This window comes from Macaca fascicularis, chromosome 12 (assembly GCF_037993035.2).
Source record: "Macaca fascicularis isolate 582-1 chromosome 12, T2T-MFA8v1.1".
Classification (NCBI taxonomy): Eukaryota; Metazoa; Chordata; class Mammalia; order Primates; family Cercopithecidae; genus Macaca; species Macaca fascicularis.
Genome location: NC_088386.1, coordinates 48,006,100 through 48,031,544, shown reverse-complemented (window position 1 = coordinate 48,031,544; position 25,445 = coordinate 48,006,100). Strand labels below are relative to the sequence as shown.

General features: G+C 39.4%; 1 protein-coding gene across 13 annotated transcripts in view; it reads right to left on the bottom strand.

Annotated features, from left to right (window-relative positions):
- Positions 1-25,445, bottom strand: part of FMNL2 (formin like 2) — a 315,840-nt gene that overhangs the window by 124,992 nt on the left and 165,403 nt on the right. For all 13 annotated transcript variants that reach the window (XR_010579869.2, XR_012421108.1, XM_065525488.2 and 10 more), the window contains exon 2: positions 3,023-3,106. Coding sequence is in view for 11 of the 13 variants with exons in the window: in XM_065525488.2 (XP_065381560.1) it covers positions 3,023-3,106 (84 nt within the window). In the remaining 2 variants the exon portion in view is untranslated. The remainder of the gene's footprint in view (positions 1-3,022; positions 3,107-25,445) is intronic.

Below are 25,445 nucleotides of genomic sequence, written 5' to 3'. Positions count from 1 at the left end.
ATCATCTATAAAATAAGGGGCTTGGGGAACAGATAGGAAAGGCGAAGGGACTTGCACTTCATTCCACATGCTCCTCCACATGCTTTCTTGGACAAGCATGTGTGAACTTTTTCAATAGAAAAAGTCGAGTCAGAGTGGCTTGGGATAAATGGTCTCTAACGACCCTTCCAGATATAAATGATCTAAAGGTCTAAACTCATCCAGGATCTCTAAACCCCCAAACCAGCATTTATCCATAGTACCCACTGTGCTAAGAGCTCTAAACTTGCGGGAAATGGCGAAAGCTCCAAAACCAAAATATGCAGCACAAGGTCTGTACCAAAAATTGAGGCGCAAGTGAGATTAAGGGACTTTCTCTCTTTCCATAAGTGGAAATACCACTGAAAGAGCTCTTACAGCTAAGTAGCTTCAGGGTTTTATTTGCAGTTATCAAAGGAACCTGACATTTCCAGTTTTCTACACTCACACTACAAAATTTGCCTCTGTGTCCCCACAGAGTCCTTAAATTCATAGTGTCTTCATGGGAACTCTGTTCACTTACTGTAAAACAGAAATGGGTACGCTGGGATACACCTCACTGCACCCAAAATCCAGCAGAGACGTCTCTTCTGTGGCTTCCGTAGCTCCACTCCCTCCAGAATTAGTTAGACTTGTCTCCCATTTTACCTTAACCTTTGAGACCCACTAGAAGCTCAGGTCATCTTTATATTTATACAATGAGCCAGGAAAGGATGAAGAGGCATTTCTGCAATATTGTTCCTATAGAAAGCTCTTTGCAATTTAATCTTAATTTGGTTAAATTTGAGACAGAATTTCTGGAATTTATTCTCTATTCCTAACATCATCTGTCATATTAAGAAATATTTATCTTCAACGTGAATGTATTTAGTACCACTGAATTATTACATTTAAAAATGGCATCCTTCTCTCTTTAAAATAATTCCGAGAAATGAGCAGTGAATTGCTTTTCCTTTACCAAAAACAAACCACACTGACAGGTAGAGGAAGGTGAGAAGGATATGGAAACAGTAAACTTCTGCTTAGTCTTCCAGGCCACCTCTTTTAACTGCTTTCTCCCTTCTGACTTCTCTGCCAATAATGCAAGCTTCCTCTCCACTGTCTTCCACATTAGCTATTATTTCCTTCATTCAACATGTTTTCAATAAGCACGTTTTCAAGCACTAAGCAAGTTGTTGGAGGCCCATATCCTAAGGGAACTTACTCTTGAGGGAGATACACTTAAATACTTACAAAACCAAGTGATAGACTAATGCAATCATATAGAAGTATGAAAAAGCTGATGCCCCAAATTAAATAATGAACTGCCACTTCATGATAAAGTCAGGTCATGAGAAAGCATTTATTGTGACACTCCATATTTGCTTCCTTAGAAAGAAGAAGAAAAGGTTCAGTGCACCAATTTGTACAATGCCCATAGCATAGAGAACACTTCAGTTTAGTTATCAATGCAGGAATAATCTTTGTTCACCAGTAATGTTGATATATTTATATTTATCTTGTTCAAAATGATAATTTATAAATGTTTACAACTTCATATAAGTTTTTTTTTCAGTGAGGAAATCAGTGTGGAGGGAAAACGCAGGCAGGAATACTTAGATGAAGCCATGGATGAGGTTGGTAAAACACATGTCATTGAAGTACTGTGTAGTCGGTATAAATGGTCTCATAACCATTTATACCAAATTTGTGGCTCAGGCCACAAATCTGGCTCTGAGAATCTTAGCAACCAAGGAAAACAATGACCAGTTCCATGATTCACCATGTCCATATGGTAATTTTTCATGGAACTGAAACCTGAAATAATTTATCCATAGGTCCTCACACACATATTCATATAGTTTCTTTTGGAAATCAATTTCTTTAACATTATCTATTACTTTGTGTACCTTTCCTGTAACATATATCCTAACATATACTATATCCATGTTACATGCTTAAGAAGCAGTAAAATTAGTATTTGTATCCAAGAAGTAAAATTAATATTTGTGTGCACACAGCACTGGGGCCCAGGGGTTTCCTGTATGTTAGATATCAACACCACCCCACAGTCATCATTTTAAACCTTCACAAATAAGATGTGCATTAATATTTTTACACTGGAAATGTATAGCTGAAGCTTTTTCTGACAGCATCATATAACTGCTATTCAAACCATAAAGTATGTTTGGATAACAGATAATGATATATTTGTGTATTAATCTGTTTTTGCACTGCTGATAAAGACATACCTGAGACTGGGCAACTTACAAAGGGAAGATATTTAATGGAGAACTCACAATTCCATGTGGCTGGGGAAGCCTCACAATTATGGCGGAAGGTGAAAGGCATGTCTCATGGAGGCAGACAAGAGAAAAGAGCTCGTGCAGGAAAACTCCCCCTTACAATAACCATCAGATCTCATGAGACTTACTCACTATCATGAGAACAGCAGCATGGGAAGTAATTCAATTATTGCCCCCATAATTCAATTACCTCCTACCGGGTTCCTCTCATAACATGTGGGAATTCAAGATGAGATTTGGGTGGGGACACAGCCAAACCATATCAATTTGATATAACTTTCCCTGAATCTTTTGAGCACAAGTTGAAAATAAAAACAACAACGGTCACAATATTTAATATCTGGGCCCTTCAAGCAGCAACAGAGGCAGCCACACAAGTTTAGAGGCACCTGCTATGTGCCCAGTATTATTCTATGTACTTTACGATCAAACAAAATCAACAATAATTTCTTGGAATCATCTCAGTCACTAATCAAATATTCCCAATTTTCTCAAGAAGTCTTTTTAATAATTAGCTTATTCAAACTGGGATCCAAAGAAGATCCACACAAACATATCATTATTTCTCTGAAGTTCTCTTCTCCTCTTTTTTTCCTATCTCTGTTGCAGAAGCAAATATCTTGTTTTTCAATCATGATATAATTGTCATACCATAAAATTCACACTGGATCTCTTCTTTCATTACTTTTTTCATAAAAGAAAGTGTCACTGTTTCTTACCTGATCACAAATCAGTTCCCATTTTTTCTCATTGTCATACTGCCGCAGTAACCTGGCTTTGTCAGGAGGTAGGTTCATAGCATTCTATTAAAAAAAAAAAGAGAGGAGAAAAGATGTCACATTCCATAGCAGGTTTCCAAATTGGTAACTTGCGGGCAGAACAATTAATACCACTATGGTTTTTTCATTACTTTCTCTCAATTCCTAGTATCTGATTAAAACAAAACACCCACAGAAATCACTTAAACATCAAATTGGTTGGATGAGAGACGGGAAACTCTGAAGTTCTGTGTTGGGACATGTGAGATGATCTGCTTTAAACAATCAGACTTGCATTTTAGCAGAGGTGATGTCTCTTTGGCAGACTCCCTTTCTACTTAACAAAAAGTTCAGAAGGTATCCAATTTCTTTGTAAAGCACTGTAGCCCCACCAGACACAAAACAGAAAACACCAAAAGAGAACTCAATGACCAGAACCACTGACAGATTCAAACTATACTCAACTTTGATTAAAAAACTACAAGGAAAAGAACAACAAAAAAAGACAATGACGCAACTATTCTTTGTCCCTTCTGTGAGATGACAGTACTCTTGAGGACATATGTTAACGTTTATGTCAACATTAATAACCACAATTCTCAGTTTAGCTTATATTGGTTTATGAAGGTAAGTTTGCAGTAGGAAATTAATCATGAGCCAAATGAGATGTCCAGACATCAGCACTCATATAAACCCCCTTCTTAACACAGCACACCTTCTGTAGTGCTGGTCACAGATTTTTTCCGGGTACTTTCACATGTCATGAATCTAATGTCCCAAATGACCAATCATACACATTTTTAAGATACCAGGTTTGGATGCAAGGTAAGGTCTTTGGCAAAAGACCATGGCAGAGTAAGAGAGCCTCAGAAAGAATTCAGATCTAATCTTTTGGCCTCCCCAAAGTTCTCATGCGCTAAACAACTGAGCTAAGTAGTCGATTAAAGTATTACATCTATTTATCATCCTGTCTATCCCCTGGCATCAACACTGTCATACCTATCCCTAAATAGACAATGTGGTCCCTTATCTGGGTCAATATTCAAGCAGACAAATGCAAAGGTCTTGAATTTTCAATGCTCAAGCTCCAAGCTCTCTGAAGGACTTGGCTTAGGGAGAAACAATTCCCCTGGTTATGGCTATTGTCTCATGTTATAGGGTGAAACAAGTTTAATTGAGGCAAAGGTGAGTGTGCTGTCCTGACTTAAAGATAGAGAATCAACCATTGATTATGATAAATTAACCCAAGCATTTTCCCTTAAACTCAATCTAACATCTAGATTGGTATGCCTTAAGTATATCTGCCACCTATTTGAGTCTAATCCATCAGATTTTACAATAACCTGTCTTTAAAATATTTATTTTATTTATTTATTTATTTATTTATTTATTTTTGAGATGGGGTTTCGCTCCTGTTGCCCAGGCTGGAGTGCAATGGCACGATCTCGGCTCACCCTGCTTCCCGGGTTCAAGTGATTCTCCTGCCTCAGTCTCCCAAGTAGCTGGGATTACAGGAGCTCACCACCATGTCTGGCTAATTTTTGTATTCTTAATAGAGACGGGGTTTCACCATGTTGGCCAAGCTGGTCTTGAACTCCAGACTGCAGGTGATCTGCCTGCCTCAGCCTCCCAAAGTGCTGGGATTACAGGCAGGAGCTACTGTGCCCAGTCTAAAATATTTAATATTTTAATCACCCCCCCCCCACAAAGTTGACAATTACTTTGAAGAGCTTTGGACTTTATAAAGAGTTTTCAATGGTACCGCCAACGCTTCCTAGCTATAGAAACATCTAATATGGGAAAATGTTTTCATATGGCCTATCTTCATGGAATATCTACTTGAACTACAATGGAAAAATCTATTTGTAATTATTAGTTATTACAATTTGACAATGTTAAAAAATAACTCCTGGGATAAGGCAAAGGCGAATTTCACATGTATCTTTCTGAGGAAGTCTAATGTTATTTACTGGTAAATGGTCAGTCCATTATTGCTTATTTGCACTCCAGAGAGGAAGTTTTCCTCTTAAACTTGTGTTGACCTTCACGTTAGTGCCCCAAGTGTGATTATGCATTAAGTAAGAACAATAAGATTATAAGTTAAATGAGTTCTTTTCCTCTTGAGTCCTCATTAATCTCGAGATATAAAGGGAATAAGAAAAAGAATGCCTGAACTCCTACAAGGTGCCAAGCACTACATTCAGCACTTTGCATATGTAATCTCAGTTAATACTCATAATAAGCATGTGGGATAGATACAGTCTTCTCCATTTAATATATAGGGAAATAGACCTGGGAGAATTTGGTTAACTTGCTCAAGGTTGCACAGCTTTACAGGAACAAAGACAGGACCTAAACCTAGTCTGTTAGGCTCCCAAGGACAAACTCTGAAGATGCCACCAAGCTTTCTTTGCAGGAGAGCAAAATGGCAATAGCTTATGACCTTCTATTAGTACTCTACTGGACATTCCTGTGGAAGCACTTGGCAAACATCACCACAGGAATTACACGCAGGCTCTGTCGTTTTCTGCAAACAGAAAGGCAAGATGCCCCTTCCAGATAACTCTTATTTTGATTAAATAGTATTTCGTTCAACAAATGTTTATGGAGCACTGCCCCTGTACAAGCCCTGTGCAACATGATGGGTGGCACGGTGGGAATCCAAACAGACACGGTCCCCAGAGAGCACTGTGTTATGGTCGGGAGACACATATGAAACAAACAAAGCTTTTTAAACTCTGGTAAGGCTTGAGAAAGGTTATCAGAGGGTAGTCTTAGATTAGACAGTCTGGAAAAACCTCTCAGGAAAAAGTAACAAATGAGTCCCAATAAATGAGAAGGACTGGCCAGGCAGAAGGCGGACGAAAGCACACTGGGCACAGTGAACAAGGGAAGCCTCAAAGGCAGGAATTAGCTCTCCACATTTAAGGAACTGAAAAAAGTCAGAAGAGCCAGAGAGAAAGTAAAAGAGAAGGAATGAGAAAAAGATGAAGTTGGAAACGTGAGTCAAAGTCATATCATGCCTAGACATGCAGGCCAGGGTCAATATATTTTATTGTATCTAAAGTGCCATGGGAAGCCACGGAAGGCTTTCAAGCAGATAAATAACATAATGAAGTTGTTTTTCAAAGATAACAATAGGTGCTATGCAGAGAACGCATTAGAAACAGCAAAAGCAGGGAGGCAGTACGAGGCCAGGACTAAGCAGTTCAAGAGAATGATGGCAGCTTAGATGGGGTCGATGGCACGTTTGAATGAAGAAAGGTGGACAAATGTCAGAAATATGAAATGAAACTGATTGGTTAGACTTAAGGGCTGGGGAGGATTTGTACCTTGTTTCTAAGCTTGGGTCACTAAGTGAATGCGGGTACAGTTAATAAGAGGAGCACATAACAAAAGGCAAAATAAATCTGGAGGAGTTGGTGAAGAATAAGATTTATAAATGTTGACTGTTTTAGGTCTGACATAGCTATGAGATAACCAAGAGAACTCTCAAGTGGGCAGGTAGATACATGATTCTGGAGGTCAAACCAAAGGTCTGAATCTCTGAACAAGAAGAGACTTAAGTAGTCTTTTTGAGCATGATTAGTTATTGTCAGAAGTAGCAGTGCAATATCAATACATCCAAACTAAAACTCCACTGGGTGATCATTCACCAAGCATCTAAAATAACCCCTTCCATGAGTCAAGCCTCCAAGCTACTCAGACATACATTGTACAGCTTAGTAATTCCATAAGGACCACAAGGAAGCAGTTCTATTTAAAAATCAGACACTCTACAGAGGTCTGGTTAAAGTTCAGGGATGTTGTGATTAGCTGGTAATAACTGCTTTGAAACTTCTTTCAAGGGAGCTCATTCCTCTTGTGCTGTACAGGGCAAGACTCTGGAATCCAAACTAAATGTTTGAGCAAGTAATTCATGAGTCCAAGTTACTTTGTGAGGAAAATATTGGCGCTATCTCCAGGTCCCTTTGCTACCTTTATAAAAATGGACTGCTCATCTATTTGGCTGAAAATATCAATTTCCAAGTTTTCCTAAAATGGTGACAACTCTGCCTCACCCACACTTAGTGATATCTGTGACATAGGGCTCTCCTTTACTTCCTTTCATCCATTGTTCCATCCAACATATTTCCTGGGCTTTGACCGTATATCAGAATATCCGCACTGTAGGCATCTGAGACAATTTAATCACGAAGTAACTGCCTGCAAGTATTGCCAAAGGTCGATGGAAGACATATGATATTTGAATTGAAAAGTTCAGTGCATGTTAATTATCATTTTTCTAGATTGTACAAGTTCCTAGCTAAAATAAATTAGATCATCCAAGAGCATTATTTCTGTAAAAAATGTTCCTTTCTTTCCACTCTCAATCTGGCAAACTTTAAGAATCAATTCAAATGTCATTTATCATTAGAACCTTCCCCCAACTACTCCAGGAAGACATACCCTCTCATTGGGCTCTAACAGCATGTTTACATGTCTCTGATATAATACCTAATACACTGCACCCTAACAATCTGTTTGCTTACCTAAATTTCCCACTGGACTGAGTACTTCAAGAACCATTTTTGTTGTTCTTCTTAATCACCAATGTATGGCACAGTACGGCAAACAGTAGGCATTAAACGTGTTGTTAAATACTGAAGAGCAAACAAACTCAGCCATACTGCCCAGCCTGCAAATATCCTTAATGAATTCGGATTTATACTTTGGCTATTAACAATGTCTACACACTGAACAGCATTTCGGTTTCTTGTAAAACATCATTCCATGATAATATCTGTTGCTTATTCTTTTCCAAAAAAAATTCATGGGGGAAAAAAACCCTTCAATTCTAGCAACATTTTCCTGAAAAGAAAAATGAGCGTCTTCTGCCACATATAATAAACCATGAATCTGAACTTTGTTTTGTTGCCAGTTGATTCAGACTGGTGTCTATTCCAAGTGGTAGTTACAGGTATGGTCTCTACTCTGGTTTTATCTGTAACTGTACAATCTTAATTTGTCTTTAAGTGTGTTTTCCACCTCGGAACCTTTCGAAAATAGAAATTATAACTACAAAATAAAGAAAAATAGAATATGCCAAAATTCCTGAGTACCTTATAAAGAAAGCAATTATGGTGAAGAAGAATCTATGGTAGCCTATACATCTCAAGTTACACCCACAGATTATCATACGCAACACAGAACAGAATGATGGTGCCCAAATCATTCACAACCAAATAGATCTATGCGGTAGCAATACAGAATTTTCTGATATCAGCTCCTGACCTGATTTCATGGTAATAATGCAAACTTGTAAAATCCTTCTTTTACCCAAATATCCTCAAGGCTCATACTTAGAAACCCACAGTGATATGGAGACACACAGGAGGGAAAGTGAACAGTATGAAACACGCCTTATGTAATATATCTCTGTCCTTAGAGTCGCTAAATTAAAACTCACAAGCACTCAGTCACCAGATTTTATAACAGGAACTCTTCTATATAACCACTTGCTTATAGAGAAAAAACATGGACTTTGCAAGTAGTGCTTCTTATGGAAGCAGAGAAAATCATGTCACAAAATAAATGTCTTAGACAATCTTTTAGACCTCTTAAATAATAGAGATACAAAAGTTTACAGGAACTCAAAAGGAGTCATTACTTTAAAAAAGAAATTTTCAGTTATTGTAGAAAACATGTAATATAAAATTTACCCTCATAACCATTTTTAAGTTTATACTTTAGTGTTTATAACTATATTAATATTGTTGTGCAACAGATCTCTAGAACTTTTCCATTTTGCAAAACAAACTTTGTACCCATCAAACAACAACTCCCCATGTCCCCTTCCCCAGAGCCATTACTTGTTGCTACAAAAAAGGAAATGAGATGGATTGCAACTGGATGGTTGGGCAGCACAACGAATTCTAATAAGGCAGTACGAGCAAGGATTTACTAATTTATTAGTTTTTACTAGTCGGGCTCTGGAATTAGACTAGCTAGATTCTAATCCTGACTCTACTATTTACTGGTGATCTTAAACCACACTATTTGAATCCTAAAGCAAATCAAATTATTAAACACCCCACAGTTGAAGAAGCCAGTAAATGTAATTCAAAACTGAAGATCAGAATTGAAATCAAGGGTCAAAAACAACAAGATGTACCATATTTGATGGACTCATATGTCTCAGGCACTTAGGCTCTTTGCATGCATTATCCAATTTAGTCTGTCTTATAATCCTGACAAGTAGGTATTATCTTTTCCATTTAACAGAGAAGGAAATCGGAGGACAAGGAGGTTAAGTAATTCCTCCACGCATGAGGTAGGCGGCAAAGCCAGCACTCAGAATAGAGGTCTGTATGATCATCCCCCTTCCATGACATTTAAACTACAGTGTTTCTAAAATATGACTTGTCTGAACTAAGCAATCCCACAATTCCACTTAAATAACCAGACAAAGTCATTAGCATGAAAAGTGAAGGTGGAAATGCATGATATTAATATTTTCATATAAGATACTGGCATTTTAATAGAAGTATTCTAAGATGTTGAAAAATATAAACTAGAGCCAAAAAACTGACTGGGCTGAATATAGATAGCAAAGTATGGTGTCAAATCAATATATACTTAATAAACTGTCAAATAACAAATCAAGGTGAGAATACAAATACATGTTAAACTCAGGCTTTGATGAGGCATCAATGAAGCAGAAGGAAAGAAGATGAATACACAAATATAAAACAGAGCATGTCAAATAATACGACAGAACCTCAGAGAAGGAGCCATTACTTTTTGTTATGGAAAGTAGAAAATACTAAGCATTGAGCCTGGATGTGTGGGGAGGATGGTAAAGAATGGCATTAAATGGCACAATATGGTTTCTAATGTTTGGGCCTTGGAGATGGGCCACCTGGGCTGCAATCATGACTCTACCACTCATTTAGAGTGTCCTCTCAGTTAAGTTATTTATACTAAATCTCGGCTTCCTCACTTGTGAGATGGAAATGATCACCATGGTAGTGATGAGCATCATGATGGTGATGAGGATGGTGGTAATGTTACTACCTGCATCATAGAGTTTGGGCAAAATTAAATTTGATAATGCATATACAGTAGACTCACCCACATCTATGATTTTGCCTTCTGTTATTTCGCTATTTCAGTCCCCTGAGTTCAACCATGGTCCCAAAATAGGTTAGTGGAGAACAGTAAGATATTTTGTGAGAGAGAGAGAGAACACATTCACATAAACTTTTATTATAGTATATTGTTATAACAGTCCTATTTTATGATTACTTATTGCTAATTTCTCAATGTGCCCAATTTATAAATTAAACTTTATCATAGGTATGTATATATAGGAAAAACAATAGTATATATTAGGTTCAGTACTATATAAGGTTTCAAATATCCACGGAGGGTCTTGACAAGTATCCCCCACAGATATGGGAGGATTACTATAAAATAGTACAAAAGTAAGTACACGGAAAGTACTCAGTATGTTAAATGATATTATTCATATTATTCTCATTATTTTAGGTAAAAGGAAAGATATGAACAAAGGCATGAACACAAGAGAAGGCAAAGGGCTGTGCGTCACACAGAATAAACCAGGAGGTAAGGAGTGGGTAGTGTGAGACCAAGTTTGTGTGGACACCAAACCAGAGAATTTCAAACTTACTCTACGGCAGTGAGAAGTCATTGGCCAAAGAAATATCTAGGAAAAGTAAGTCTTTAAGGGGTCCTTAAATCAAATGAGGTAAATGATTCCTCCTGCTCTGTTAACTCTTCCTACATTGACATTTTTCCTTATACCATTATTGGGACATCAAGTTAAGTCACTTGGAACTAAGTAATGTACCAATTCTCCTGAGCTCACTTGAAAATTGCAGCAGCTGAGGGCCTCAGCAGGGTAGCCACCCTGCTGCAAATTCAGCACATGACCTGCCCATCCATTCCCCTCACCTAAAAGCCATTTCCTTCCATGACCTATATTCATGGTCCAAACAACTACCTGGCATCCTAAATTTTATTATCTTCCTAGCCTAGAGGATGCTGCTAAAATCTATTCAGCTTCTTTCCTGGCACAGGTCTCAGGCAGCCAGCCAAGTAGTTCCCCAAAGTGAATCACCAGTCAGTCATTTTTCATTGTCACTGTTATTTTTATTGAATCACTGAGGGTATTAATATCACCACCGTAGCCAGTGAAGCTCACAAAGGGAGAAATTAGGCTCTTCCTAATCTAGTAACATCTCGGAAATAAAAGCTGACTAGAAAGCTGTCCTTTCTGGAGAACCTGTGGTAATGAGACATACCTCTAATCTCTCAATCACAATCTTAGGTAGTCTATTTTCTTAGAAGGCTTGCTTTCTTATGACCCCTCCATAAGCTTTTTATAATCAAAAAGTACAGAGCTAGAAGAGAAGCTTGTGATACATTCGTTCTGTTCTGTCTTTCATAGGTGACCCAACAGACTAAAAAGGTGAAAGCATTTGTCCAAGTTTATAGAACTGTTTATTACCAATGGCAGAGCAAAGACTTCAGTCCCAGGGGGACATGAAGAGATGCTGGTCAAGTTTCAGTCAGGCAGGATGAATAAATTCTGAAGATCTAATGTATAGCATGGTGACTCTAGTTAACAACACTGTATTGTATACTTAACATTTGCTAAGAGGGTAAATCCTAAGTCCTCACCACACACACTAAAAAAGGAGGAAATGGAAACCTTGAGAGATGATGGATATATTAATTAGCTCGATTATCACGATCATGTCTCTATGTGGTGATCATTTCTCTATGGTGTTCACACAACGATGAAATTGCCTAATGACGCATTTCTCAGAACCTGTCTCCATTGTTAAGCAACACAAAACTGCATATCAATACATCAGGTTATGCAGTTTAATATATACCATTTTTATGTATCCATTATATCTCAATAAAGCTGTTAAACAGAACTCGGACCAACATGTCTGCTATTACTTCTCTTTTATCATGAAAGAAGGATCACGTCCATCTGTTGGGGGGTGTTTGTGCACGTGTGTGAATATACATACATACATTTGAGAAGATAAATCAGATAATGCATGTAAAGTAGTTGGCACACTTGAAATTTGCTGCTTTAATGCACCTCCATCTTTTCCTGACTATAGTTTTCTTATACCAGAAGTGCCAGCACTTCCGCTGTCTTCATTGCTCCTTGATTTTGGGCTCCATCCACATAAAACAACCCATTTTGTTAATTTATGAACCTCTAGAAAATTATCCATTTTTTAAACCAGTAAACACAACCTAACAGACAAAAATGAATTCCCCAAATCTCATGTGAATTATCTACTGTTTTAAAGTTGTCACACTGTTGCCATCCTTTTTAAATGGAAATAAACAGGAGTTCATTAAAAAGGAAGTTCATTATGTGCATATTTATGTTTATAGTATTTATTCAATTGCAAGGCCAGATTATCATCAGTAGAGACCAAGCTAGGTGGGAGAGCCAATCTTGTCCACAGAACAAAAGGGTGCAGCTATAGCAGTCAAGGACAAGCTCTCCTTCCTCCCATCCTCCTACTACTCCCTGTATCATTGGCTGAGTGATTCAACATCTAATAGATGCCAAAACCACACATCCCTCCTCTGGCCAAAGTGCCAGCCCCTGAAATACAGGTTCTTATTGCATTTAAACACAAACAGAATACTGGAAAGAATCACTCATGCAATTTTTTTCAAACTTCATATCTGATTTTCATTAGAGGTCTGCTGTCTGATTCCCTGACATGTTCTGGAGTTCAAACAACTCTTCGTCTACTGTCTGCTAACTGCTATGCCAGGCGTTGTGTCTGCAGTCACACATTTGTGTGCTGAATGAGGGAGTTACACAAGAGGCCACACTTGAGATGCTAGAAAACTCCTTCGTGGGCAATCATTAGACAACATCAGGCCAAATATATTAAGGTACTAGGATTGCTGGCACAGACCAAAATGCGTCGAAATCCAGAGGAAGTGTTCTTATTCTACTGTTTAATGTCAACTTTCTATGTGATAAGATCTGAAGAGTAAAATCATTTTGATAACTGAAGATGTTAAACTCAAATTGTAACATATTAGATATCAAGATTCCACCACAAGAAAGCCGTGAGACTGCAATCTGTATCACCTGCTGATCTGAAGCGGTATATCATTTCACCTGTCCCACTGCCCTGAAATCCTGGCTTCACTCTCCCCCAGCCCTTTTCCCATATCTGTAATTCCCTTCTCAGGACATTAAGATGATCGCTAGTCTCCCTCTCCTCTTTCACAGCAGTCACTCTGGAAATGACTACTGAACCTGGATTCCATACTCAAGCTTGACCCAGGTTACAGCCTCATACTATTCAATCTTATGATGAGGATCACCAAAGGAGGAAAAGAGTTTTAGTTTATGTTCAACTAAGGTCACATCTTCTGAAATAACAAAAGAAAGATTATGCTTTTGTCTTAAAAATGAGTATTTTTGCCATAACCATGATCAAAAGTTATAGCCTCAAATTCATGGCTCCTCATTTGCAAACAGCTGCAACTTCAAAGGTAGACTTGCTGTCATACACAGAATAATGGCCCCCAAAGATTTCCTCATCTCTATCCCAGGAACCTGTGAATATACCTTATATATTAAAAATGTGATTTGCAGAAATGATTAAGAACCTTGCAATGGGAAGATTATCCTTGATTACCTTGGTGGGAACCAGTATAATCACAGGGTCCTTAAAAGTGAAAGAATAATTGTAAAAGGTGGGGCGGAATAAGTGTTGGCAGGGATTTGGAAAAACTGGTACCCTTGTTTATTGTTACTGGGAATATAAAATGGTACACCTACTATGGAAATCAGTGTGGTGGTTCCTCAAAATGTTGATCATACACTTAAACAGAGGACCCCACATTTCTGCAACGAGATATATACATAAAGGAATTAAAAACAGAGACTCAGATACCTGAAGTTATGATGTCCTAAGATTAAATTACCAAAAAATTTTAAAAATAAAGTTACCAGCTCATGAAGGAGCCATGTTCTGAAGCAAAGCTCTGTACTATCCAAACACACAGTAACACTGAGACAACTTAAGGTTTCACTACAACACGTGTTTATCAGTCTTGATGGTCTCATTTCCAGAAACCCACAGTCTCTCTCCAGACAAGCCCCGTCAAGACAGGCAGGAAAGCTGGAAAGTCTTGCGTGGCAGCCCTTCTGGTGTATGACAAGTGGATTAAATTTTCTGCTCTTAGTTTTCTCCTCTTTTGCACTCCTTTAGCCTGCTACTTAGCTTCTGGCTCTTACCCCTCATGGTAGTGGAAAAGACCAGGAAGTAAATGTTTGCATCTGTGTGTACAATATCCTGGTATTAAAGTAATACTTTAATGTTGCAGGTATTTTTATGGTCAATACCAACAACCAACAAGTATAATGTCTAAGGGAACACTTCCATATTTAATTTTTTACACTGTTAAACTCCTTAAGATGTCATAAAAATAGAAGAATTCCCAAAACAACTGACATTAAGAGCAACTCAACAACATCAAGATCTTTCTGAGGGGACCACCAATCACATTCTATTTTACTGATTTCTCTTTCTATCCTTACAAAACTCCAGTCCCTGGAAGGGAAAAGAATTTGTTAGTCCTCTTTACAGCCATAGTACCCCAATAAAGTATCTTGCATTCAGATGGTGCATAATTATTGTCTAACAGAATTCTGCTCAGCCACACAAGCTGCATTTCAATGAACAAAAGGCATTCCCCTCCAAGATCTTTAATCTCCTTTTAAACAAATAAGTAATTAGGACCAGAAAAGCAAGTGTCAAATTTAGTCATTATCTATTTGTACATGGTTGTTAAATATTATACAAATACTAACAGAGTTTACTTCAACTCTGTAAAGTTAAAAATATATATTTAAAAGCTCCAGAAAGGCCGAGCCTCATGGCTTATGCCTGTAATCCCAGTACTTTGGGAGGCTAACGTGGGAGGATCATTTGAGCCCAGGAGTTGGAGACCAGCCTGGGCAACATACTGAGATCCTGTCTCTACAAAAAGAAACTTTTTAAATTAGCCAGGTGTGGCTGCATGTGCTTATAGTCCCAGCTACTCAGGAGGCTGGGGCAGGAGGATCACTTGAGCTAGGGGCTCGAGGCTGTACTGACTCATGATTGTACCACTGCACTCCAGTCTGGGCAATAAGACAGACCCTGTCAAAAAAAGAAGGAGAGGGGAGGAGAGGGGAGGGGAGGAGAGGGGAGGGGAGAGGAAGGGAGAGGAGGGGAGAAGAGGAGAGGAGAGAGAAAAGAAAAAAGAGAAAAGAAAAGAGGTCCAGAGTCCAGATATGCCTTCTCTTGTACTCCAGGCTTAGACCCGACCTGTCTCTCCTACCATCCCCACCCATCTTCTCTCCACCAAACCTACATCTCAACCCAAGACCTGAGTCTTCTATATACCATGTTTAGGGTCACTTTTTCTTTGTATTATCTCTAAAAGCATTTGTTCAAGGGACCAAATGTAACCCTATTGGTTGCCATTTCACATGTGTACACTTTTTATCCAATGAGAAGGCAAGTTCTCTGGCATATTTTGATGCCTTCTATAATACTCAGAACATACACAGATACACAATACACTAACAGCTATGAGTTGAACAACAACAACAAAAAAATCCCATAATAAAATTAATTCTGATGTGTGGTACATGGAAATTTAGAATTTATATATGGAATGCACAACAACTATGACATTAATAGATTATTTATTAAATATGGCTGAGCTAAATCATATTATAAACAGGTACCCTTAGATACCTCAGTAACAAGTATCTCTTTCTTGTTGGGGGATAAGGTTTTCAATGTTTGTCTATTTGGAGATAAAAAGATTCAGGTGAAATAAAATCCATGTAATTTGAGTTATGACTGGTTTTATATTCTCACACCACAGTGGTACATTCTAGGTGTAAAGTGCTACCCAAGTGTATGGTCTGGTTTCAGCCTAAAACAAGGACACATGGTGACATTTGCACTGCATGTACCAAGCAAGGCAATAAGAAAGCATTTTCCAGGGTGGGCGCATACCTACATTTACAAAGAATTTCTGGGAAGCAGGCCCTAAGTGTGCACTATTCCATTTTAAGTGCTGGACTTGGTTGTGGGCAAGAAAAAGGGGTGGCAGGGCGTAGAAATCTGACTGTATTGACCCTCTGTGCATCTCAGCTGGGTAAACCACAACAGTAGGCCTGGGGGACACGACCCTGGCTGCTGAACTCAGTACACCCACTCAATATATTCTGGATGTAAACACTTTTCTCTTTCCTACAAAGCAGTGTTATGCTTCTCCAAGAGAGCTACAAGGATTTGGAAGAATGCCAAAATACCACATTGACCATTCAATCTTTGCATTCTTACATTCTATAACAACTCCACCCCCCTCATTCAAGAGATCAACCATAGCTAACTCACATGAACAAATCTATCCTTCTGCAAATTACACCTGAAGTCATAACGTGCCCAGGGCTAATGCAACACACTTCATCCAGTACCTTATGTTGCTTCCCACCCAAAGTGTTTGCCAACTTGAAGCCTACCTCTGATTTAGATCTGTCTTCTTCCAGAGGGAAATGCAACTCCAAGTGCAGGCAAATCCCTGTTTGATTATTAGGTTTTAAAGAGAAGTGACAGGATCAAGAGATTCCTAATTTTCAACTTGAGAAACTACTTAGCACTTACTCACCTTCCTAAACAAGCCTTTAAAACCTGATCCTCCACACACCGTCCTATCTCAGGGGTCTGTCATTTCAGCATTGCTGTAGTGTTCCATCCCAGTCAGCTGCCCACTGACAAACAGGTCCATTCATTCTCTCTCTCTTCTATACATATATTTATAAATGATAAGCACAATATATTCTCTGTTATTGCACATGGCTGGGCAACAGGCATGCTGTTTAATAGAGAGGTGCCACACATACCATGCATGATTTCTAAATGAATATGATTTATCAAATATATTAACACAAAAGCCACATTATCGCAACTTAATCTTTCTTTAATGACTCTGAAATAACTCCAGAATTTTAGAAAATGTCTTCTGGTCATTAGGATAAATTACAATTACAACCTTTGGAGTTACTCAGACCTGGGTTCAAATTCCAATTACTAGCTGTTCATTCCAGCAAGTAACTAAATTTCTCTGAGTCTCGGTGTTTCTATTTGAAAATGAGAACAAAAAGATCTCTTAAGACCACCATGAAACACAAAAAGTACCTCTCAGAACAGTAGCAGACACATGGATGGTAGCACAGTATCTACAGAAAAGGCTGTGGCTGTAGACAAAGATTCTAGTCTTCAAGTAAAATTTTAAAAATTAAGTTTATATCACAGAACTGAAACTACTTGCTCGATGTTCATAGGCAAGTCACTTAATTTACTTGAACTTTAGTTTCCTCATCTGTAAAATAAGGACAGTATCTACTCCAGAAATACTGATAGAGCCTGATAGAAGAAGTAGGATTGTTATGAAAATCAAAAAGAAAATGAGAGAACACATGCAAAGTGTTTCCTCAAGCTCAGTGCCTGACATAAGTGTTCAATAAACTTTAGCTATTCAGTACCAGAATATGATACAACCTAATTCAAAAAAGGGAGGAGTAAAGTGTTGGAGCATCTTAGTTTCTTTAACATAATGGATTTGAGAGCTTCTCACACACATACATAAAAATTTCTGGAGCCATAAATACAATGGATGTTTAGCTAACAGCCAAATAATGAACTAAACAGAAATGTCTAGACCTGTGGTTCTCAAATTGAGTGCCAAGGCACCCCCAAGCACTACAGTGAACTGGAAGGAAGCTATGGGATTATTTCCAAAGGAAGCAACAAGACTCAAAATCAGACACTGCACAAGCCACTAGCCTGAGGTAGGTCACAGTTTCTACCCTGAGTCATGCAACATTTCCTTTCCATAACATCTTACCTTTGCAAAACTGTTTTTTTAGCAGTTGCTGTGATAAAAGAAAGTAATAGGAGAAAATGAAAACTGAACAGGAAATGAAATGTGTGTACAATCTGAATTCAACGTGTGAAAGCTGTGCAGTGCCCTACAGCTGCACGCATATTTGTAAGTAATTATGCTTTTAAAAGAATAAAATGAAAGTTTTTTCCTCACAGTTTATATGTAATATTTTCTCAAACAGCCACTAAATTAGTAGGACATAAATAGTTGTTTAGACATAAGTACTTAATAAATGGAATGGTTAGGTTTTTCTTTTGGTCTAGGAGGCACCATGAAAATTATTGAGATACTAAAGATGCTATGACTGAAAAGGTTTGGAAACTTCTAGTCTAGATACTATCTACCTCCACTCCCATTACACCTGATATAACTACTTTCTGGCAGCACAGTACATTTTCCGTGTCCATGGGTTCCACATCCGTGGATTCAACCAACCATGGATCAAAAATATTTGAAAGAAAGAAAAAAAGCATCTGTACTGAACACGTACAGACTTTCTGGCCACTATTCCCTAAACAATATAGTTAACAACCATTTACACAACATTTATACTATATTAGGTAGTATAGGTCATCTAGACGGGAGGATGTGCATAGGTTTTAGGCAAATACATTCTATCAGGGACTTGAGCATTCATTGATTTTGGTATTCATGGGGGAGGAGGGTCCCAGAATCAATCCTCCATAGATACCAGGGAAAGACCATATTCTAAAATAAAAGGCCCTCTATAAAGAATTTTAATCTTAAGTTGCATATGAGAAATTATTAAAACAGTTGGCCAACATTGATTTGAGAAATAAATGTACCAATTTTTCAACTAAAGAAATGTTTATCAGAAAAACGAGATATTTCCCCAGGGGTTCCATGTAAACAGGGTATCACATAGTACGCAGTACCCTAGTTACCTTGGTAAATAAACTTCAATCTAGGTAAGTTTTTTTACATGTAACTTCTGAAGAAATCTTTCAGACTAAGCACAGTTTCAAAACCATTTGCTAGAATTTAGCTTTGTGATACAGTATAACTCTAAAATGCCTGTTGTCCTGGCATAATTATTAACAATGCCCCCTTTCACTCTAACAGTACTCCAATCTGGATGATTAATTATATGGCCGCCCTGATTTACAAGCCAATTACATGTTGAAGAAATCAAGGTATGAATGTCTGTTTGTATTACTTACTAGCTAAGCAAGAATGAGAAGCTGATTCTGGGTTTCAGTTTTTTAAATAACTCATTATCAGACACTCGAAGGCACGGCTGGAACCAGATGACCCTTAGTATCCTTCTTCTAACCCACAGTCCTGTGACTCTGAAGTCACAGTGGGCAGACAGTGAATCAGCATGTCTGGCTGCCAAAGCTACTGATGAATTAGGCTCTGTACCTTACAGATTTCATGCACATTTTACTAAGTTGTTGATAACTTGTAATAGTAAGCCAAGTAATGACTTGGCTTTCCTTATTTAAAGAAATAAGTAGAAATGAGTAAAGAAAATACTACAAGCAAAGCAATTCATTAACTCTAAATTCTCCTTTGTTCAATTGTAACAAATGTAATATTTCATTTTAAAATAGTCACAGTTGGAATGTTTTCTAATTCTATCCATTTTTTCCCTGCAAATCCCAAACTGTCCTTAGATAAATTTTAATCTTTCTTCATACAAAACAACGCTTCTTACTCATTAACACTATATTTTTTCTTCCCAAGAAACCCAGTGGCTGGCTAGTTTTCACACTTGACTCTCTACTGTTCCTCTCTCTAAAAATGGAAGGTGCAAAGATTTTCTTTCTCACAAAATCTCTCATGCTTCACGATTTAAAAAAAAAAAAAAAAAAAAGATCTTCTGACTTAGTAAATGTAGACTCTCAAAGAATGAGTATACTCGTGTGTGGCTTTTCATAACATATACAGGACGGAAATACTACAAATAACTTTAGATAAATAGAGGGAAATACTATGCAATACCCCTCTAACTTGATTTCTGAAGAACTGTGCTTTAAATGTGATGGCATTTCAAGACAAAATTAACTTGCCGGTTTCACCTTTGCTTTTTCCTTACACGTCAGTATTTTCTACATTTAAGGCCTAAGATGAAAGTGAATGATAGCATTCACCTTCTAGAACTCTGCATGTCTTCAGAGTATTAATACACAGACATGCACATTCCTAAGCCCCCGCCTGGCAGTAATGATTCAGGAATTCTGAGATCTGAGCCCAGGAACCTACATCTCTTACAAGCCTTGAGAAGAGATCCGTATGTACATAATTTCTTAGGTCTGCTGATCAACAAGTGCCTCAGCGCCTGAGAGATAGCAGCTTACATTCAGTAAACAACCCATTTACTCATTTCTCCAAATTTTGAGCATGAATGTATTAAAACACACACACACAATGAGATACAGCTACGGAGAGATACTAGACAGGTTTTTAAGAAGCCTCCCTATGGCTGAGTGCGGTGGCTCATGTCTGTAATCCCAGCACTTTGGGAGGCCGAAGCAGGCGGATCACAAGGTCAGGAATTCGAGACTAGCCTGACCAACGTGGTGAAACCCTGTCTCTACGAAAAATAAAAAAATTAGCCGGGCATGGTGGTGCATGCCTGTAATCCCAGCTACTCAGGAGGCTGAGACAGGAGAATCTCTTGAACCCGGGAGGCAGAGGTTGCAGTGAGCTGAGATCCGCCTGGGTGACAGAGCAAGACTCCATCTCAAAGAAAAAAAAAAAAAGCCTCCCTGCATGTGGGTAGGAGGCATCTTAGCAAAGGACATACTGACTGTTCTTTTGTTATTGTTGAGATGGAGTCTCGCTCTGTTGCCCAGGCTGGAGTGCGGTGGCACGATCTTGGCTCACTGCAACCTCCGCCTCCCATGTTCAAGCAATTCTCATGCCTCAGCCTCCTGAGTAGCTGTGACTATAGGCGCGTGCCACCACACCGGTTAATTTTTATATTTTTAGTAGAGAATGGAATTCGTAATGTTGACCAGGCTGGTCTCAAACTCCTGACCTCAAGTGACCCCCCCCCCCACCTCGGCCTCCCAAAGTGCAGAGATTACAAGCGTGTGCTACCATGCCTGGCTTGATTGTTCTCCACTGTGGAATGTGTAAACAGTTCCCCCATCCGAAGCAAGGGTGGAAATGCAGTTGCGAGAGAACATCCTGACTCTTGTCCTAACAATTTTTTTCCCACTGCAATACCTTCCCCAAATTTGTCTGACTCTTAGTAAAGAACTCCCATCAGCTCACTCTTTTCTGCAGTTTCCTCCTTACCCAGCTTAGAATCCATGGCCCAGGTAAATAATGTTCTTGATCTTGCACCAGTGTTTCTTGCTCCTCTAGCTGTCTTTTCAGCACAGCCCCCAACACACCCCCAAACCTAGACAAACTCACTTACCAGTGATAAAGATTTTTTTCCTTGACCAAACTTTAGGCTCCTGTACATTCTCCTACATCCATGTATACACTTCCTTACAAAATCTGGTTTTGGCAAGAACTCTGCTAAGTCAGTTTAGCCAGAATTCCCCACCTTCTATGTCTAATCACCCCTACTAGCTAATTGGGTTCCTCATCCGCTCCCATTCCCCAGATGGTATCTGATCACCCTGGCCTGCCTTCAGCAAGAATCCTGTAATAGGTCAGGATCACTTTAGCCAGAATTCTCTCCCTTTCTTCCCCTACTTCACTCCCACAGTCCTGATGTTTCCTCCTAGTAGTTTTCCATCCACTGACCTCCACGCAACTCCTTGGCTATAAATTCCTATTTGTCCATGCTCTGTTTAGAATTGAGCTCAATCTCTCTCCCTCACTGCAAAAATCCCATTGCAGTGGTCCCTACACCTATCAAGATGGTCCTAAATAAAGTCTGCCTCGCCATATTGAACAAGGGTCATGAGTAATTCCTCTTTAATACCATCTTGTCCCTCCTGCTACAGAAGCACCTGAGACTGCAAAGAGTGCCATGCAACAGGCAGATGAGTCAACCACAGAGCAACAACTATCACTTGTCCAGAAAATATCTACCCTCAACACTGCCCAGGGAACATCTACCTTCTTCTGGTCGATTTACAATCTCCTCCAACCTCCAACCTCCAACCTCCATACCCTCTCCTCACCCCCTTCTCTCAATATAGCCTCACCCCTCGTATCTCATGGAGAAAATAAACCCCCTTATACCAGAACTCTCTCCCTTTCCTGCTACTAAACTCACAAACCCACCACACTTCTCTACCTTCCTCTCCCACTCTCCTCACAACGAAATAAAGGTGGCATTTCTTTTGTTGCTTTTGGGTTTTTTGGGTTTTTTTGAGTCAGAGTCTTCCTCTGTTGCCCAGGCTGGAGTGCAGTGGCGCCACCCTGGCTCACTGCAACCTCTGCCTCCCAGGTTTAAGCGATTCTCGTGCCTCGGCCTCCTGAGTAGCTGACACTACAGATGCCCACCATCACACCCGGCTAATTTTTGTATTTTTAGTAGAGATGGGGTTTCACCATTTTGGTCAGGCTGGTCTCGGATTCCTGACCTCAGGTGATCCACCCGCCTTGGCCTCTCAAAGTGCTGGAATTAAAGGCATGAGCCACCACACCCGGCCCAAAGGCAGTATTTTTTCCTATCTTGGAGACCATCCCTCTTGTATTCTTCTCTCATAGATCATTGTGAAAAATAAATGTTATAACCTGTGTTTCACAAAGCACAGTTTCTGACACATTAAAAGGAATTCAATGAATAGACGCTGCTTTCACCATTAAGGTTTCCAACAGAGTTGTACCTAGTGGGTGCTCCAAGGATGAAAACAATCAATCCTATATTTGAATAGGGAGAGAGAATCAGATAAGCATCTCCTCAAACAAAATTCTCACTGTTGTCGCCTCACTCGAAATAACCCAAGTGTTTACTCCACAAGAAGAACTTATCCTATAGACTAGTATGAAGAACAAGGGGTTAAAAAGTTAAGGCATCAACATTTTCTTGCTTTTGATTTCAAAACTACTCAAAGTGACTGTTAAATGACGGGGCACAACAGTGAAAACTAGGTTCCTTTCCATACTTGCTACTATGCAGTTACAGTTTCTCTTTCCGGAAACTATAACTTATGAAATTTAAAAGAACTAGAACGTTTGGATCACATTCAGAGTGTACACTGGACCTTCTGCCAATATCTAAATCACAGGGGGTACACAGGACCCCATTAGAGAAACAGTACAGTCTGGACATTCACAAGATTCATTCTCATCGTCTTCCTTCTAAATGGAGTCTTGGCAATTGATTTCTCAAAATTTTAAAAAATTAGGCCGGGCGCGGTGGCTCAAGCCTGTAATCCCAGCACTTTGGGAGGCCGAGGCGGGTGGATCACGAGGTCAGGAGATCGAGACTATCCTGGCTAACATGGTGAAACCCCGTCTCTACTAAAAATACAAAAAACTAGCCGGGCGTGGTGGCGGGCGCCTGTAGTCTCAGCTACTTGGGAGGCTGAGGCGGCAGAATGGCGTGAACCCGGGAGGCGGAGCTTGCAGTGAGCCGAGATCACGCCACTGCACTCCAGCCTGGGAGACACAGCGAGACTCCATCTCAAAAAAAAAAACAAAAAAAAAAAATTAAAAAGTCGGGCAAATTGACACAGAGGGAAACCGAATATCTTTACTTGTTAAAGCCAGGAACACAGTCAGGCTCTTTGCTCCCTTCTGTGTAAATATTCCTGAGACCCTCTCACTCAAAACCCTGGACAGCCTGGGGATTTTGCTTTTCAGCATCAGGGCAAGCTGGCCAGTTGGGTTTGGAGCCTCTGAACCGGCTGCTCGTTGAAGATAAATTTAAAAATTGAATAGAGCCTTCATTAGCATTCCATCAACCCATCCATCGGGAGCTCTCAGTATCAGCTCATAAAGAATTATGCTTTTAAGTTACATGTCTTTTAGAAGAGTCAGATACATTTTCTGAGTTCCCTTTTGGGAAGGTCGTCCTTCAAGTTTCACTGAATGCAAGTAAAAGCTCACCCTATCCCCGAGTCACTTTAGAAAAGCAATTACATTCTTACGTTAACAATACAGCAAGGACGGAAATATCAAAATAGAAAGATAATCCTTAAATACATTTAACTTTAAGAAAAGCATATTAGGTCAAGGACTCTATCTGGGAATTACTGGCCCACATGGTTTGATTTCAGGGCCTAAGGGCACAAAGAGTTGTTTTTACTGCCTGTAAAACATTTAAAACCGTCATGAAAAATTTGAAAGATTTCATAGAAGAATCAAAATTTTCATCTTCTCATGAAAATTTGGAAGGCCTCACAGCACCGGCCTGCCTTGCCAGCATGGGCTAAAGCCGAGTGGCGCTTGCCTCGGTCAGAGACTTTATTCTCAGGCTTGCCAAGGTTCCACCACTCCCTTTTGTCTCAAACCTAGGCAGATTTTACAAATTTAAGAGACCTAACTGACTACTGTAGACATCTGACTTTTGATGCCCGTTTTTTTTTGTTTGTTTGTTTGTTTTGAGATGGAGTTTCACCCAGGCTAGAGTGAAGTGGCGCGATCTCCGTTCACTGCAACCTCTGCCCCACTGGGGTTCAAGTGATTCCCCTGCCTCAGCATCCCGAGTAGCTGGGATTACAGGCACCTGTCACCACATCCGGCTAATTTTTGTATTTTTAGTAGAGACGGGGTTTCGCCATGTTGGCCAGGCTGGTCTAGAACTCCTGACCTCAGGTGATCCACCGGCCTCGACCTCCCAAAGTGCTAGGATTACAGGCGTGAGCCACCGCGCCCCGCTTGATGCTCATTTTAAGGTATTGTTAGGATACTGGGGTATGGTAGAGGGTAGGGGATCTATTTGCCGTGGTTGACAGCTGTTGATTCTGTAGATGAACGAATCTCAGGTGGTTCTAAGAAAAAGGTTCTGAGGGGGTAGATGGCAGAGTATTAATTAACCAGGTGCTGGGGAGCTAAGCAGAGAGAAGGAGGAGATAGAACACGACATTTTCCCCACCAATAAATTTTGCCTGGGATCAGTCCTGTTTTTCTTTCTGATGAATGTTAGGAAATGAACATCAGACTGATTTCTTAATCTAAGTGTATTTCAGAGGATGATTTAGTTCTCACCCTCCTGCTCTCTTGGGTGGGGCAGAATTATCCAATGATTCTTATCGTGATTTGTCAGTTTTCCCCTGGGTGTTGCCTATTACAACATGTTCTCTTCAGAGATTCCCCCACCCAAGTTGTCCTGCTCTGAAGTCAGCACTAATTCACTCTTCTGCTTTCATTAACATCCAAGGGTGAGCTCTCATAAAGTAAACGCAACATTGCTTCAGGGGTCAATGCTCTATCTCCCGACTGCAAAAGAGAAAGCAGACAGACTTCCTCCAGGATAGAGGAACATGAGAAAGAA